This window comes from Crassostrea angulata, chromosome 6, assembly GCF_025612915.1.
Source record: "Crassostrea angulata isolate pt1a10 chromosome 6, ASM2561291v2, whole genome shotgun sequence".
NCBI classification, from domain to species: domain Eukaryota; kingdom Metazoa; phylum Mollusca; class Bivalvia; order Ostreida; family Ostreidae; genus Magallana; species Magallana angulata.
In genome coordinates, this window is record NC_069116.1 from 60,324,145 (window position 1) to 60,342,457 (window position 18,313).

The 18,313-nt window shown below is 35.6% G+C and overlaps 1 protein-coding gene across 2 annotated transcripts in view; it reads left to right on the forward strand.

Moving 5' to 3' along the window:
• The window catches only part of LOC128187837 (PH domain leucine-rich repeat-containing protein phosphatase 2-like), a 35,355-nt gene continuing 17,042 nt past the window's right edge, over positions 1 to 18,313 (forward strand). Inside the window, exons 1-2 of one of the 2 annotated variants that reach the window (XM_052858462.1) lie at positions 1 to 453; positions 1,640 to 1,742. In XM_052858462.1, the coding sequence (XP_052714422.1) occupies positions 1,702 to 1,742 (41 nt within the window). In that variant the 5' untranslated portion in view covers positions 1 to 453; positions 1,640 to 1,701. Of the gene's footprint in view, positions 454 to 1,639; positions 1,743 to 15,964; positions 17,479 to 18,313 lie in introns of those variants that run through there. The other variant, XM_052858461.1, reaches the window with a different exon arrangement.

The window sequence follows — 18,313 nt, forward strand, 5'->3', positions numbered from 1 at the left end:
CATTCCATGGGATAAGTGGATGAGCTATAGGGCATCCGTTTTATCTGTTGTAATATTTTTCCATTTTCAGACACGTTATTGAGTGTGGTCACACCTGAGTGAATGTGATACCTTCATCCAGTCACCTGTGTCATACTTGATATTGCAGTGTAAATGGAGAAATATATGAATCGGTGTGGTGCGGAAACCCAGAAAAAAATCTATTGTATTGCCATGGAATTTAAATGAAATCTTTTGTGATGTTGACTTAAAGCGAACAGGATTTTAGTGGAAAATAAATACAAAAGTTGAAAGTTTTTCGTTTAAAGTTTTTGCTGAACTTCTTGCTGTGGCTTCTTTTAATAGTCACCAATATTCTTAGGAATGGATTAAAGTTTGATTCCTTAACCTCACATGAGTGTGTGACTTCAGAACTTATCTGCCAGTGTTTGACTAACCAAACAGTACCTACAAGTAAGTACCTGCAATTTATACTAATTAAGTACAACACAATAGTTGAAAACATTGCTGTGTAAATGTTTAACAGTTCAACAATGATGTCTGTATATAGCTGACAAAATGATTGTTGAGATAAAGACATAAAAAGTGGATTTTGAAAAAGGAAAATTAATATAAAGTTTGAAATCATGCGCTTTTATGTGAAGTGAAGCACATATCTCATGCACTTTGTGAATGCTTAATTGACTGTGTGCATTGTGAAGGCAATAGTGAAAAGAAGTAAATGTCTTCATGATACTTGCAGAAACTCCTTTATTTTCTTTATTGGTCTATTGATTCAAAGATGCAATGATGCATGCAGTTATTCGCACATATCAGTTTTATGCCTATAATAGTGATACTATATTTTATGTTTTTCTGTCCTATTTTTCCAAACAGTCAGAGAATGTTCTACTACTATAGGTTAATGAATCTGTTGTGCTGCTTCCTTTATAATGCTTATTACGTGAGAAAGAGCTCGTCATTTTTAGGGATGCCAACCAGTGTCATTCAATCACCTTGAGAAAATGGGTGAGAAAAAACATACTGAAGAGTCAGATTACCAAGTTTGTTTTATCAGAATGACATTGATAAGCTAGTGGGTTGGGGATATAGTCTCCTGATGCATCTACAATATTGTAGGATCTTTTATAGAATTTTTGTTAAATCCAAAAGGTTGGGACCTATGACATTTTTGTATAGAGTGTGTCTTGCATGATTACAACATCCCTAAAGCCGTGAGACAAAAAAAAATCTCTGCGCTTTATATGGACTCTATAAACAAGGCTGGGAAATTAAACTGTCTGCAAGCTAGGCCACATAAATTATAATGTAAGGATTATCTTATGATTTCCCTCAAATTATACAGATGTGCCCTAGGTAAATCAACTTCTTGTGATTTTAGAAAAAACCTTTGTACGAGTAGATGCTGGTCTTTCAGTCTAGTCAGGGATGACTTGTTATTGTACTGTGCCGATAATCTGTAATCTAATGCACCGATCTATTGAAGTCATGTAAGCTTGGGGAACACTTTCATTTGCAGGCACGATTATTTCCATCCTCATTTTAAATGTATGATGGATTTATAAAGATGATCCGTGTAGATAAGTGTAGAATTTCAAAGTTTTGGAGACTGATCTGTGAGTCACTTGTTTTGTTGCAGGACGTTAACCAGTATCCAGCATTCCATGGCAACGAGTGCAAGATTGTCCTGATAGACCCAATATGGCTGATGAGGAAATGAGATCCGAGTCGACCATTGAACTGTATGTAGGCCTTGATATGCATAAAAAGTTAAATTAACATATCAGACTCTATAATCTAACAGTAATTTATTTAACAGACTTTATGAACCTGTAACCTTAAAAGTGCATATCTTCTCCATCTTTCAATGGGGCATCTTTGAAAACCCACTGTCAGATTTACTTGCAGTTTGACTTCCACTGACTGTATGCCAACTTGCTGAATTTTAGTTCGACATGCTGATGTACATGATTGTATATTTATTGTAGTTTATTAGTGAGACAGTGGAGGTATGAAAACAAAGATAATGTGAGAACATTGCAGTTGTTTAAAGATGCTTGTGTAAGCGTTAATGTGATTGTTGAGATTTCCTTCACAAAAGTGTGAAGGAGCCAATCAGAATAGGGTATGAATTATTCATTTGTTATAAAGAACAAGACTAATTTAGTGAGTTGGCCCTGGAGTGACAGTAAGCATATGGGAGGTTGGTTCCAATGGGGTAGATAAGAAGTGATCATTCCGTACAGTCTGACAAAGATTGTACACAGGGGGATGATGGTACCTTATATCCCAAGCAGGAATAATTTAATCCTATATATGATAATGCACCCAATTTCGGTGTACTTTGCAGCCTGAGATTACAATTTGAGAAAATTCACATCTTAAATGAGCAATTTATGAAGGAATGGTACAGTAAGAGTTATTTCTCATGGCACGGAGTTAATGTACATATTGTTCCTTTAATTAGAATTAACCAGTATTTATGATTTCTAACAAAGTGCTTTTTTCTTGAATAGTGATTGATTTGAGAACAAGTGAGGTTCCTCTGATTGAGGGTTTATATCTAGCCATCCGCATTGTACATGTATCTGTATAAAGTAAAGATTGGGCGTTGTATCCAGCCAACTATCTGAAAGTTTTATGGGGTTAGAGTTGATCAAGATGCCAAAGTGGATCAGTTTCACTGAAGTGGGTTCCTGTAAAGTTGTTAATTGAGGAAGGCTAAATTTACTGGATTTAAGTATCATTAAATTGCTTTTAGCTTTGATTGTCTGCTTTGCTGACCAGGTCAAACAGGTAAGAGATAAGTGGACTGGTCTCCCAGAGAGTCTCTACATCGGGTGGGTGGGAGCTCAGTCACTGTAATGATAATGACTGCAACACATACTAGTATCTTGGAGTTTAGACTGTTTGCTGCAAGTGGTGGTTTGATTAACACTTAAGACTAGTTCAGTTCAGCTCAGTTTATTTTCACTCAGCACCATATAATGGTACACGAGGTACATGAAGAATACATACATGTAACATATTTACTTAATATATACAGTGTACAATATAGTTGTAAAGGCCAAGAAAGTAAATGGGGTGAACAAACAGTTTGATTAATTTTGAAGTAGAGAAACACAATTTTCTTAATGTAATATAGTTATTTGGAGACATGATTTCATAGAAGTTTTTAATGTTAGGAGAAGAAGAACAGTAATATGTAGCTAAGAACTGACTTTGAATTTATTTAATGCCTTGCAACAAGTGTCTGCCCCTTTTGTCTGTAAGGCTTTCTCTCTGTCAAGGTGCTTAACGGTCCCTATCTCATTGAAAAAAGTTTGAAGGTGTGTTAAATAGCCTTTAGTACAGAAAGAAAATTCTTGTTGTGTAATATAAGTTTGAAACATTTTTGTTTTGTTCAACTGCGAAAAACTTATAATTGTTGACTGTTGATAATTTTGATATTGTAATACACTTCAAAGTGAACAGTCAATATCTTTGGGAAATGTCTTGTGTAAAGAATGTTTTTTTTGTGCAGTTACATCAATTTATTGCATTGTTTATCAAACGTACTCGCCATCTCATGTCAATAGGAAATGTTACACAAAACATTTTAATCTACATGCGTTGAACTAGCATTAAAGCTACTAAGTCTTCTTTCCTTTGAAGCATACAATATACTGTAGTATCTGATAGACTCTTCATACTGGGGGAAATCAAATGTTGGTTTAACTTTTATTTCATGAATCCCCTGAAAGATAGAAACTCTGACACAGTAGTTTCTGCAAGGTAAATCCTTTTTTTGATGTTTGAATCTTAATACTTTCTCGAAATTTCAGGAAAGACTATTATTAATCTGAAATTTGCCAGAAACTGTGGTTGCCTCCAATGGAGACGACTGGGGGGAGGGGCTTAGACTGCTTCCTGTATAGAGCTGTGCCATCCTTTAACTTCTTCATACGAATTTTGAATTGAATTACTGTAAATCACATAAAATCCATCACTGTTCTCTCAAGAACATTGGTTGACAATTTCAGTTTGTTGTCTGTTGAGGCCAACTATAACAGGTACTTGTCCTCTGAGGTTCCCTGGTCTACCTGTGTTCTACAGTATATAACAGGTACTTGTCCTCTGAGGTGTCCTGGTCTACCTGTGTTCTACAGTATATAACAGGTACTTGTCCTCTGAGGTTCCCTGGTCTACCTGTGTTCTACAGTATATAACAGGTATTTGTACTCTGAGATTCCCTGGTCTACCTGTGTTCTACAGTATATAACAGGTACTTGTACTCTGAGGTTCCCTGGTCTACCTGTGTTCTACAGTATATAACAGGTACTTGTCCTCTGAGGTTCCCTGGTCTACCTGTGTTCTACAGTATATAACAGGTACTTGTCCTCTGAGGTTCTCTGGTCTACCTGTGTTCTACAGTATATAACAGGTACTTGCCCGCCGAGGTGTCCTGGTCTACCTGTGTTCTACAGTATATAACAGGTACTTGTCCTCTGAGGTTCTCTGGTCTACCTGTGTTCTACAGTATATAACAGCTACTTGTCCTCTGAGGTTCCCTGGTCTACCTGTGTTCTACAGTATATAACAGGTACTTGTCCTCTGAGGTTCCCTGGTCTACCTGTGTTCTACAGTATATAACATGTACTTGTCCTCTGAGGTTCCCTGGTCTACCTGTGTTCTACAGTATATAACAGGTACTTGTCCTCTGAGGTTCCCTGGTCTACCTGTGTTCTACAGTATATAACAGGTACTTGTCCTCTGAGGTGTCCTGGTCTACCTGTGTTCTACAGTATATAACATGTACTTGTCCTCTGAGGTTCCCTGGTCTACCTGTGTTCTACAGTATATAACAGGTACTTGTACTCTGAGATTCCCTGGTCTACCTGTGTTCTACAGTATATAACAGGTACTTGTCCTCTGAGGTGTCCTGGTCTACCTGTGTTCTACAGTATATAACAGGTAATTGTCCCCTGAGGTTCCCTGGTCTACCTGTGTTCTACAGTATATAACAGGTACTTGTCCCCTGAGGTTCCCTGGTCTACCTGTGTTCTACAGTATATAACAGGTACTTGTACTCTGAGGTTCCCTGGTCTACCTGTGTTCTACAGTATATAACATGTACTTGTCCTCTGAGGTTCCCTGGTCTACCTGTGTTCTACAGTATATAACAGGTACTTGTCCTCTGAGATTCCCTGGTCTACCTGTGTTCTACAGTATATAACAGGTACTTGTCCCCTGAGGTTCCCTGGTCTACCTGTGATCTACAGTATATAACAGGTACTTGTACTCTGAGGTTCCCTGGTCTACCTGTGTTCTACAGTATATAACATGTACTTGTCCTCTGAGGTTCCCTGGTCTACCTCTGTTCTACAGTATATAACAGGTACTTGTCCTCTGAGATTCCCTGGTCTACCTGTGTTCTACAGTATATAACATGTACTTGTCCTCTGAGGTTCCCTGGTCTACCTGTGTTCTACAGTATATAACATGTACTTGTACTCTGAGATTCCCTGGTCTACCTGTGTTCTACAGTATATAACAGGTACTTGTCCTCTGAGGTTCCCTGGTCTACCTGTGTTCTACAGTATATAACAGGTATTTGTACTCTGAGATTCCCTGGTCTACCTGTGTTCTACAGTATATAACAGGTACTTGTCCTCTGAGGTTCCCTGGTCTACCTGTGTTCTACAGTATATAACAGGTATTTGTACTCTGAGATTCCCTGGTCTACCTGTGTTCTACAGTATATAACATGTACTTGTCCTCTGAGGTTCCCTGGTCTACCTGTGTTCTACAGTATATAACAGGTACTTGTCCTCTGAGGTTCCCTGGTCTACCTGTGTTCTACAGTATATAACAGGTACTTGTCCTCTGAGGTGTCCTGGTCTACCTGTGTTCTACAGTATATAACAGGTACTTGTCCTCTGAGGTTCCCTGGTCTACCTGTGTTCTACAGTATATAACAGGTACTTGTCCTCTGAGGTTCCCTGGTCTACCTGTGTTCTACAGTATATAACAGGTACTTGTCCTCTGAGGTTCTCTGGTCTACCTGTGTTCTACAGTATATAACATGTACTTGTCCTCTGAGGTTCCCTGGTCTACCTGTGTTCTACAGTATATAACATGTACTTGTCCCTTGAGGTTCCCTGGTCTACCTGTGTTCTACAGTATATAACAGGTACTTGTCCTCTGAGGTTCCCTGGTCTACCTGTGTTCTACAGTATATAACAGGTACTTGTCCCCTGAGGTTCCCTGGTCTACCTGTGTTCTACAGTATATAACAGGTACTTGTCCTCTGAGGTTCCCTGGTCTACCTGTGTTCTACAGAGCCATTTACTGATGCCTTTTACCATAATGTAGTTTTAATGAAATCAATTATATATTTTCTATCTGAACATGCATGCTTCAAAATACACAAATTGAAACTGATTTTTCCATATTTTTTAAGCCACAGTCTGACAGATATCTCTGACATAATTTACAGATACTGTATTAAGAATTATCACTCTACTTAAAGGATCGATAACTTTTTCTAGAAATTCACCAGTATGGTTTATTCTGTGAATTGGTTTGGTCTTAAGGGAACTAACAACTACATGTATTTTAAAGGGGTTTAAAAAAAGATAGATTCTGTTGGCAACTGAACTGTAGTGTATTAAAGTGAGACTGAAATGTGATGGGAATGTTATACGAGATGAAAGGGAGATAACTGCTGATCACGAAGTACATTCAGGGTGGTACATTATATTAATGGAACACCTCAAAACATTAATGTAGATGAGAGTTTTTTGTGACTATCAATGAAGTTGGGTGTGTGGCTGTGTCACTTTTCATTTAAAAATCCTGACGTTTTGACACTTAAACTTTAGATAAGTTTTAAAAGCAGTGAATTGCATATGTTTTAAAAGTCGGATTCAGACAATCTAAATGGACAACATCCTGAAGGAAATTAGTTTTAAATCCCACGTATAATTAGTCCTCACACAGATCTTAGCAAATAAGTCCTCACGCGTACAGATCTATTAAGCAAATTTTCTTCATATTCTGAACTTTATGCCAACTTTCAGATTTAATAATTATTAGCAGATCATACCTATATATACCCACAATGCATCATGCATATTGATATGACATCTGAGATATAATTAGTTCAAATGTTATTTAATAATGACGTACATGTATACACCTTACCTACCCTTTGCTCTGGTAATGAATCAGCAGCAGTAATAGACCACTCTCTCTCATTTCTATTTGTCTCATTCTTCTCCACTTCTCTCTCTCTCTCTTTCTATATCAGCTATGTCTCATTCCTTTTTCCACTTCTCTCTCTCTCTCCTATCTCTCTTTTTTTCTCTCTCTCTGTCTCTCTATTCTATGCCTCATTCTCTCTCATCTTTCTTTCTTTCTCATATATGCCTTATTCCTCCTTCTACATTCAATTCTATGCTTCTCTCTCTCTCATTCTCTCTCTCTCTCTCTCTCTCTCTCTCTCTCTCTCTGTGTGCATGTTTTTTTTTATTAAATAACTTTAATTGATGTTTAAAAATGAATGCTTATATGCATAAAGCCAAAGGAATTACTAGTACATTAATGTGTAGCCACAGATCTTATAAATAAGATTGTCCTTTGAATATTTAGAGGAGGAGAGATTATTAGATTGTTTAATAACTGGTCCGTTTTATATGGACTGTACAGTGAGTTAGGGAAGGGGGGGGGGGGGGGTGGCAACGTCCCCTAGCAGTATGTTGAAAATGAGTTAAATAAACGTTTGATTTGTCTATTATAATAACATAAATGCAGTTTTTCAAAGTTTTTCCCTATGATATATAAGAAATAATATCTACTTCCAATCTGGCATATTTTAATATCTTGCTGATAATTTTCTGACAGCTGTGAATTGTATGAAGCATTAAGGCGTATTAAATATTTGACATTTGCATTTTTGTATTTTCGCAAATTGAATACTAAATGACCGAATTGTGGAATCAGTATCGTGCCGTCATGTGTTTCCGATAGTTGATTTCTGCCGCATGAGTTCATTCCAAAATGACATCACTTTTTCATTTACATGTGAAACCGAACGTACAAAATCTTCTTTCGCCTTTATACATATGTACCCGGTACTACCAAGGTTATGCTGCGTGAAATGGTTAAAATCACACAATTTCTAAAGGGACTCATAAAAAACTAATTTTTACGACATGTACTACTTGAATTAAAGTCCCTTAAATTGCCCAAAATCCTAACTGTAATATCACAGTATCTAAAATTACTAATCGTCCGGCCAAATAGACCTCTGATGACGTATTTACATGCTTGAATTATCATATGACTTAGTATAGTTTTTCTATTAATTTCTTTTTCTATCTGGATGCCATAGCGGTAGAAACAAACAGAAGACCAGGGCTGCGTTTTACAAAAGAACTTACGACAGAGTCGTAAATATTTTCAGTCTAATGGAGCAGTCTTTGATGAACAGAATTTATATCAACCATTCATTTACATCCATTTTGATTTCCATAATTATATTTTACAACTATTACAATAAAATATTGATTAGTTTGTGATTAATAAACATTCATTAATTTGGTCGTAAGTCGTAAGTTCTTTTGTAAAACGCAGCCCAGGAGTTTGGGCAAAACCATGATTTATTAGGCACACAGGGTTTTCGTATTTTGCAATCCTAGGAGCGCTTAATTAAGCTTCTTCTGAAATAAAACGTATCATGCAAACATAAGATGGTATTGTAATCATCATAAGTGATAAAATGCAGTTATGGGGAAAATTAAATATTAATTTAGAAAATTAAAGTTAATTGAAATAAAAGGCTTAGAAAACAGTTGAAAATATTATAGAATATATTCAAAAGGTAATGTCACATTTATGGTAAGTATTATTTAAAAAAAAAATGTTGATTATTAATACTATTGGAAACACATGACGCCCATTTTCATTGGTCAAATGCGGCATCCAGTTTATTTTTAACTAGAAATTGCATATGATGAAGACTAACTTTGATTTTGTATCGGCGATTTTGGATGCTATGTCTGAGGTTGGAAATGATGTAGTTACAAAATAGTTAACTAAAGAGACAATCAGTAGGGGTAGCGTTTAGTGTACGACTATCGGAAACCCATGGCGCCAGGATACACATGTGTAAAGGAGGGATCTTCTGTAATTGAAAGCCACCTAGGACAGGCACAAAAAAGGGTGACTTACGTGGAAAAGGTTAATAATAAATCAGTGTTTTCACTTCATGTCAAGTTTGCAGTGTGTCATATTGACTGATAACAATATTGCATGTCATTTTAGCCCTCTGAGAAATTAAATTGCAACTTTATTGTATATATTTACACTATCAATAATCTTCTAAAATATTTCATTACCTCAGACTTTTTAAATTAAAGTGGGGTGAATAATATAATGACAAAAAAATACAGCAATGTTCCAACGTGGACAGCTAGAAAATGGTTTGGGGCAACAAATTGGAGAGTTTTAAATTCAATATTTACACTTGCACATTGTTTAGACATGAAGTCATGTGGAATTTGATTGGAATGTTATCTTCAGGATTTGACAGATGTATTATAAATGCCAGTCTTTGCACAACTCAACTTAAAGAAATGTTTGAAGGTTAAAGATAAAATGAAGTTTGAAATGTCCTTTATTTTGAGTAGAGAATATATTGATGAATTCTTGTGTTGAAATGATAAGTACAAATTGAGAGCTCTGGAGGGCCACTGATGATTAATTTGTTTGCCAACAACACCTTGAAACGACAATGTCTTTGTGGCAACTGTTTCAAAGAGTGGCCCTTGATTCAAGTTGTGTGATGAGAGCCGGTAAGATCAACAGTAGCCAATAGGACAGTATAAACAGGGTTACCTGTAACGGTGTAACACTGGTCAGGTTCCAAGCTTCATCACTCTTCTAATTACAGGCCGGCTCTACCTGTGTAACACAGGTGTATAATACAGGTGTATAATACAGTCCACCCCGATGTCCACTGCTGCTTATTGTGTGTAGGAAATAGGAACAGAACTGGAGCGTGAATTTTGACTGCTCGTTGATTACATTTGGCTATTTTTCTCATTTACGACTGATACTCAACCAATATAGATGGATTTTGTTCAGGTGTGCTTCATCATTGCAGGTAAAAATCTTGTTTGCTAGTAGTCTCCCTTTGAACGGAGTGGCATTTTATTAAAGGTTCTAATAAGTCTGCTTAGTTTATATATTTTGGAAGTTTCTTTAAGAAAAAAACCTTTTCTTGTGCTTCTAGAGCCTAAACCTATTGTGGTATTGTAATGAGCTATTTGTGTCCATGTAAACATGGGTACAAGTAATACAGATTAATTTAGAATTTATTGATACACATCTTGGAAAAAATAGAACAAAGTTCCAATTTTTTTTTTATTTACAGTGATATTAATATTATATATTAATACCCTGTAGGTTGAAGAACAAATATGAGTTTATACCCATAAGTTAAAATAGGTTTTCCACAGCAAAAAGGCGGCGTCTATTGGAATTGTACTTTCATTGATCCTTTCTAATCATGCAGAATCTAAGGGAAATTAAATGTCAATTTTGAGCTGATAAAAAAAAATCCATAATTTTTATTTGGAAAGAGAGTAAAATTTCACATTAAGGTTACATACTTTAAAATTGAAATAATTTTGACAATGTAGAAACTAATATTGAGTGTTGAGGTGACACAATATTGAATTTTTCATGCTGAAATTGAGACTTATTAATAAAATAAGTTGTGTACATTTGCTTAATATCACAGGAACTTGGTATTAAGTTAGAATTTGTACCAAGTGATCTTGGATCCAGTGTATAAATTGTAGAAACATCCAATCTTAAGCCTACTCAATATTGAAATATCTCAGAGCTATTAAAATACCTGGGCAATTTCAAGCGATTCAAATATTTTGATAAAAGAACAATCAATTTTCATTTTCCTTAGAAGAAGGCTGCCGATGTTTGGCTGAGGTTTAACACTGACACAGGGCAAACATATAAATGAGCAGTTTCAACAACCACTTGTTGACCCACAGACGGTTAGCGGATAAAATCCGTAATCCATGAGCCAGCTAAATCAGGGGGCTGACTTTTCGACATAAAAAGAAAATGCCTTAGTCAATGAAAACTGTCTTTTGTGTACAGATTAGAATCGAGAGATTATGTCAGAAAAAGTTGATCTTTGGATTACATGAGTAATTTAGTATTACTCCATTTATTATTATAGGTAAGCGAGCATTTATCTGGTTTTCACTTATTGTCTTAGATCGGCATAAGGCGGTTAATTATGACAAAGATCCACGCTAAAGGCAATAACTATGTGATTAAATAACTATCAATAATCAGGATTTCTAGTGATCAAAGGGAGGTAAGTTAAGATAATTGATTTGTATAAATTGTACTCTACAGAACTCTGATATACATACTTATATATTTTATGTACAGCATTTTTAAAGTCCTGATTTGTGAGAATACAGAATTATAGTGACTTTGGAATAGCTGAGGCAATGAATAGAACATAATTTAAAAACTTTATAGTGAAAAAAAAATTATGGAAGATTTATATTTAATATTTAAATTTTTGTGAATTTTGAATAAATACATTGCATCTAAGCATCCTGGCCACTTTTCTTAAATTTGAAAAAAAAAATCAGTTAGTTACGAGGATTTTTGTTTGTTGTTTATTTAATTAATTAATCCTTTGTAAAGCCCTTAAAAGGCATAGTGAAGTACAGGTACACGGTTTTTCACAAACTTAAAATTAGAAAAGAAAAAAACTGAACATGAAAGAAATCTGTCTAATACTCCAGGGTTGCCATTCTTCTTTCACTATTTGACAACTTTGATGTGCAAATTATCTAATGGAACCTTTCCACTCAGAAGACATACACTCAATAATGGTCACTTTTATCACTAGGAACACACTGTTTAATTAAATGGGTGGAGTTTATCAGAGCATCTCAATGTCTGGAGACATTTTTTAAATGGGGCTTTCTACAGATTTTTTTGTACAGACTTTGTTTTTGATGACAGCTAGGCTTTGTACAGTCTTTTTACAGATAATGTACATAGATTTTTATTGGATGTGAGAGTTTTATTGAAAACAAATTTGGTGACTTGGATTAGTTCAGAAAACAGCACTCTCTTGGATAGAATCTGAATATCCAAGGATCCAGACGTACTCAGGTCCCCGCGGCCCACTCCTTATGTTGATGTACCGTTTAATCGCGATGGATAACTTCGTTGTAACCAAGATGAAAAGTACTTACTAGTTTTTTGTTTCTTAAATTTTTTATTATGTAATAATGATGCAGTTCTTTAGGGTGTATCTAGAATTAATGTAAGAATTTGAAATAATGTTGGACTCGATACAAACTATTTGTGGAGTACAAGTATATGTAGTAGATAGTCTGTATTCCATTTACCAAGCAGGCTGACATAACCTGAATCTGATTATATTTTTAATAACTTATATCAGCTATACAGCTTATTCAAGCTTATCAGAGAAGCTTAATTAAGAATGCTAATTTCTATGCAGTTTTGCACAAAAAATCAAAGTGTTCAAAATTGCAACTTTTCATTTATGGGGTAATTATGAAACTGCAATAAAGTACAACACTTTTATACATTGAGGTGAGGATAAGTATATATATAGCTTATGTGGCTAACACTAATGTTTTCTTAAAAATTGTAAAGCAGAGGTTGTCTGATGTTTTTATACAGGAAAGAGACGCATTCTAGTCATCCTCTAAATGTTTATTGTACAGGTATCTGCCGGACACTTTTTCTTACAATTTTATTTGCATAAAAATATTCCGGAAAACCTTGTACTTTTAACAAATAATAGACTGTCATTGCTTATGCTTTTGATAGAGCAAGGCCATAATAATGGAACTGTCAGATCGATGCGTATCTGCAAATATGGTAATTTAGTCGAGGATGAATTCCATTTTATACTTATCTGTCCTTTTTATAAATGTCTACGTGTATTGTATTTACAAAAATATTACTGGACTCGTCCTTCAATGTTAAAGTTAGTTCAACTCCTTGCCATTCATATGCCATTCATAATCGCAAACATGTGCCATGTCGCAATGTATCTGCGTGAGGCTGGTAAAAAACGGGAATGTCAAACTTCGCATATCCAATTAATGTGTTACCATAACTATTATTATTAACATAACTTTGATTTATTGATTTATAGGGTCTCTCCTCCTATGAATGTGCAGTTATGAATAATATTTTTTGTACAATATTGTATAACCTTTTTACTAGTAATGACGTGTGCTTTTGCTTTATTGAGATAGAGTGTATGGATATGTTTATAATTATGTACATACCGGGTACGTTACAACTGCTTATAAATCATATGAATTTTAGCAAGTAAACAATACAATACGTACAGCATATGAATCAAGATATTGTGCTGGACCTGATAATGGCAAGTGATAAGTATCGTACAGAATATTAATCAATATAATAATGCCTGCTGGGGAGGTGTTAGAACTGTCCTCTTTGAATAATATATGAATTCTATATATCGTCCAAAGGATAACGATAGATAGGAATATAATTTTATGATTTGTAGGTAATAAACTATGGGTTCTACATTATAAGCATAAAAAGAATATAGTCTGCACAGTGTTTATAAATCAAGAAAATTGATACCAAGTTGAAATTTGTATTTTCATTTTAATTTCAAGATCAGATCAATTTTGGGATGGATTTTTTTTATTAAAAGAAAAAAAAATCCCTCATTGTACTGCATTTGTATAATATTTGTACAATATTTTTGTTTATTTTTTGAAAAGCAATTAATTGCACAGTTTGGCTTGGAGAAAAGTAATTTTATCTGATTTTTGAGATCATTTAAATTGCATAGAATATAGACAACCCATATGCATTATATTATAAGGAAGTCTCAATGAGTGATTTAATGAAATTACTAGAACACAGTCTTCTGTGTTTCTAATTTTGTGTGTCTCTGAAACAAAGCAGTGTATTGCACACAGTAAGGCACCTTAAATATCGGAATAAATCTCCGGGGATTTAATATTTCCTAAATGTAAGCTTAAATTTCTTGATGTTTTAAAGGTCATTACACCCCACTTGTTGTAATCTCCCCGTAAATTCTGGTAAGGTGAGAAATCTCCAGATCTGATCTTGCCTTGAAACTTAATAGTTACAACTTTAGTCTATCTAAAGCAGTTTTTCCCAAGGATTCTACGCATTGTGTTAATATTTAAAGCCAAGGGGCCTTTTGATACATAACTGTCACCCATAATTATAACTGGATCAATTCCGCTCAATTATAATCATAGCACTTCAGTCCGGTCTCAAGCTTGCATGATCCCATTACTTAAGCCAACCAGTTTGGATAAGTGATTTTTTGAACGGTATGGAGAGATGTATCTCCAGGTTATGAACTGTCAAATCAAACTTGGTTTTGTTTAAATCTGGACTCAATACATGTAGGAATATAAAGGCTGTCATGTACCTGATACAATCATCCAATGTTTCTGGGTCAGTTGACTGAGAGGAGGGCAGAGTATTTATAAATTCCTGACCACCCCAATCAAGACAAAATATAACATTAATTACTTCAGGTGGGAGAAAGGCAAAATCATAAAGTAACCAGCAACTTTTTTTTGATTGGGAGTTACAGGTAAATTTAATCATTGCTAACTTTCATCTTTATTACATATTTTGCAGCATGTTTGTGTAATAATTAAGTTAATTTAGTTCAAGAATATCATTTAGATAAGTGCAGACATTTTGTAGGTTCAGAAGTTTTTGAGTAGTTTTATGGTAACAGGTGTGCATACTGGGAAAGTAACCCTGTGATTTAATGCAGACCTATCTTGTGTCATGGTATTCATCCTGATGAACTAGGGGTGGGGGAATATACAATGGATGTATGTAGATCACATACCTTCACTGAATACAGCCTGGAATGTTATACATATCACAGACTGTCAAAGAATATTATACTCCTTGTGGTCCTCTCTATTCCAATGTAAACCTGGTAAAAAGATGAATCAGTACAGAGTCTGAGTCAGATTGATATGCTCCCTGCCATGATCTTTGATGTGGTTTATGTGCATTCAGTATGTATGTCACAATATTATATCAAAATGAAATTATAAGCACTTTGCATTGTAGATGATGCAAATTAATATCTGGTTTAATTTTTCAAGAGAAGTACATTGGGTGAAAACCTGTAAAGTATGAACTAAAGGTTTCTAAACTGAACTCTTTGGATATTTGTTACAGCTAATGGCAATTAGTATGATTTATAGTTTTACAAGAAAAATACATCGGGTGAAAACCTTTACTACTTAATGTGACAAAACTCTATGCCAGATATTTGTTACAGCTAATGTTCATTTGAATTCAGCAGTATTTAGTTTTGTTGACTTTGGAAAGGTTGATTATGGTCAACCAGTCCTTCCATTGATGGTCCTCCTGTCTCCCTGTATATACAGTACTGTTAGTGTGTATATGTGAAATATATAAAACAAACGTTGTTAGAAAAGAGAGGAAAATAGTCTATTGAAACAAAATAAAGAATTAGAATGTACTATGAAATAATTACGTATATATATTAATATATATTAGAAAATAACATAAAATGTTGTTTAGCCCGTTTGGTAAATATTACAGTATTAAGTGGTAGACCATGTATTTATAAGTTATTTATATATAAGGTTAAAAACATGAACATTTCCCAGGTTTTTTTTCCCAATTCTTTCCCTTGGACCCAAGACTAATAGAGGGTGACAAAATTATCAGCCATAATGGGTCTCTAATTGCACTGAATGGCCAGCTATTCTCTGGTAGTTGACAATAGGAGATTGGTCTAAGTGTGGCTCCTGGCAATGAGATTTATCGCCATGTTGACAACTTTTCTAGACCAGAGATGAAGTATAGTCACAATTGAATGTTCTTGTATAGCTCCTGTGGTTTCTTGCCTGGCATTGATCTGTTTTGTATGCACAACAAAATTGTTATTGTGCATGTGAAAAAAAGTAAAGGCTGGCTATGTAGATTCTTCGGTCTGCATTAAAATGGGTTCCTGGTTATAACCTTTTTTTTTAAGTGTGAGAAACTAGACGATAATTGGCTTTAAATGCCCGGACTATTCCTTGTGGAGCCAAGTTACATAAAGTGAATGGATCTGCGAACAAATTAGAAAGGACCGTGTTGACAATTCCTTTATATCAGGGGATAATGCAATCAATAAGCATGCATCACTGGTTCCTATTGACAGTGATATGGAGAGAGAGGGATGAATAAACCTCTCGTTAGCTGCATGTTGAGGATTTTGTCTACATGTCTAAATGTTGAACACCTGTCGGGTCCTATGGATAGAGATACTTAATTTACTGTTATGTGGTTTACCTGTGGGATTGGCCATTGCTTACTGAAGTGAAGTCAAACTTAAACAGATTCACAAAGATGTCATACTCTAGTACTTCTAAGCACTCTCTGTGAAGTCGGCTGGAACATTTGAATATTTCTGTGATTTGGAGTGAACGTGTGTTTTTTTATTCCCTAAATACTGTGGACTCATTGAGTGGGATTTGCTGGGTGATTGTAGTCGGTGGGAGTCTTTGGAGCCCTCTGTACCTGACAGTTGGCTGCTCCATCCACACAATGAATCGCCGTCCCTGATGACTGAAGTGTACAGTGTACACCTATTCCACCACTGCTGAAGTCTGGGGCCAGAATCTCATTTATTGGTGGCCAAAGTCCGGGGCAAGAATCTCTCAGAATCTGACCAGCCCTTGCTATAGTCTGGGGACAGAATCTCACTCCCCAGTCGCCGGCAGTCAGCCAGGATAAACAAAACTTTTAGTGTTGATGTAAGGAGATAATTCGTGACTGATTATCCTCGGGTTGATTGGCCTGTAGGTAGGCCGGCTTTGTGAGAGGTTGTGTATATTTTGGTCAGGTCTTTAGATACAGTGTCAGACTTTTGATAAGACTTTAGGACACCTACGTTATGTATTGGTGACGCCCTGATCCCATTGTACCTGCTGATCAGCGGATTAGGATTACTGTAAAAACAGCCATACACTATCGGACACTGGCTGCCTGACCACGTCATAAATAGAGCCACAGTCAGCGAGATGAAGGTCTCCTGAATGAAGACAGTGATTCAGTGACTACCGTTGGGATAGTATCTACTATTCGGTGAATACAGACACTGAGTTTATGACTGTAGTCTGAAAGTAGTAGCGACAATTTGGTGAATGAAAGTTAAGGTTAGTAAGTGAATTTTTTCATGGAGGAGTGTTGGTGACATTTTCCGGTCAGTAAGTGAGCGTTCTCTGGGAGAGACATGAGTGAGGATACAGACACGGTCCGCCTGGTGGAGGTGGGACTGGAGGACTCATCCTACGAGGCCCCCACCCAGGCCCCACAGTTCTCGAAAATCGTGTTCCCCTTCCCAAAGTAAGTATTCTCCCTGTTGATCAAACTACAGTACATCCATTTGTGATGGTATGGATAGCACTCTCTCTCTAAATCTAAAGTAGTTGCGGTTACTTGTGTCTTTTGATTGCTGTCACAAGATGATCTTTTGCCTTACATGATTTTGTATGTTTTGTTTTGCTGAAACGTTTGGATATTAATGGCTGAATGTAATGATTGGTCATGGTTTAACGTTGTGGTTCGTTATGAACAACTGTATTAGTACCCGATAGTCTGTGATCGGTGTACTTGAATGTTGTTAAGTTTTTTGATGGGGAAAGTGATCCTGGTTTCTAGATCTATTTCATTTGCAAAACAATTTTTCTTCCTGCAGTCCTCTGATTACATGTTTTTTAATAGAAGAGAGTTAAACAGTTTAAAACTTATAAAGTAAGATTTTTTTGGCACAGTATGCATGACATGTAATTCTCTCTGTTAAGGACCCGCAAAGACATTTGATTTATGTTGGTGCAAGTTATTCCATCCCGTCATGTTAGAACAGTATACCTTTTTATTTTGAATTTCTAATTATCTATTAACAATATAATACCTCTTCTGAGTTTGATTTTCTTTTGTGTTAAACCTTAGGCATGTAAACATAGTGGAAGGGAAGTCCATTCAGTCTTAGTAGTCTAGAAGTTCATTGAAGGGGCAGAGACAGAGAGAGTGTCGAGTTTCTTGTTGTGGATTCATTGTGTTTAAAGATTTCTCCTGATATGTGCGGAGAGACCTGGAGTAGGAAGTATCAAGTTTTAAACTCGCCTGTCACAGTTTGTCAACATGATTACTAAGCTATTGGCCTTCTTAGGAACAGAAT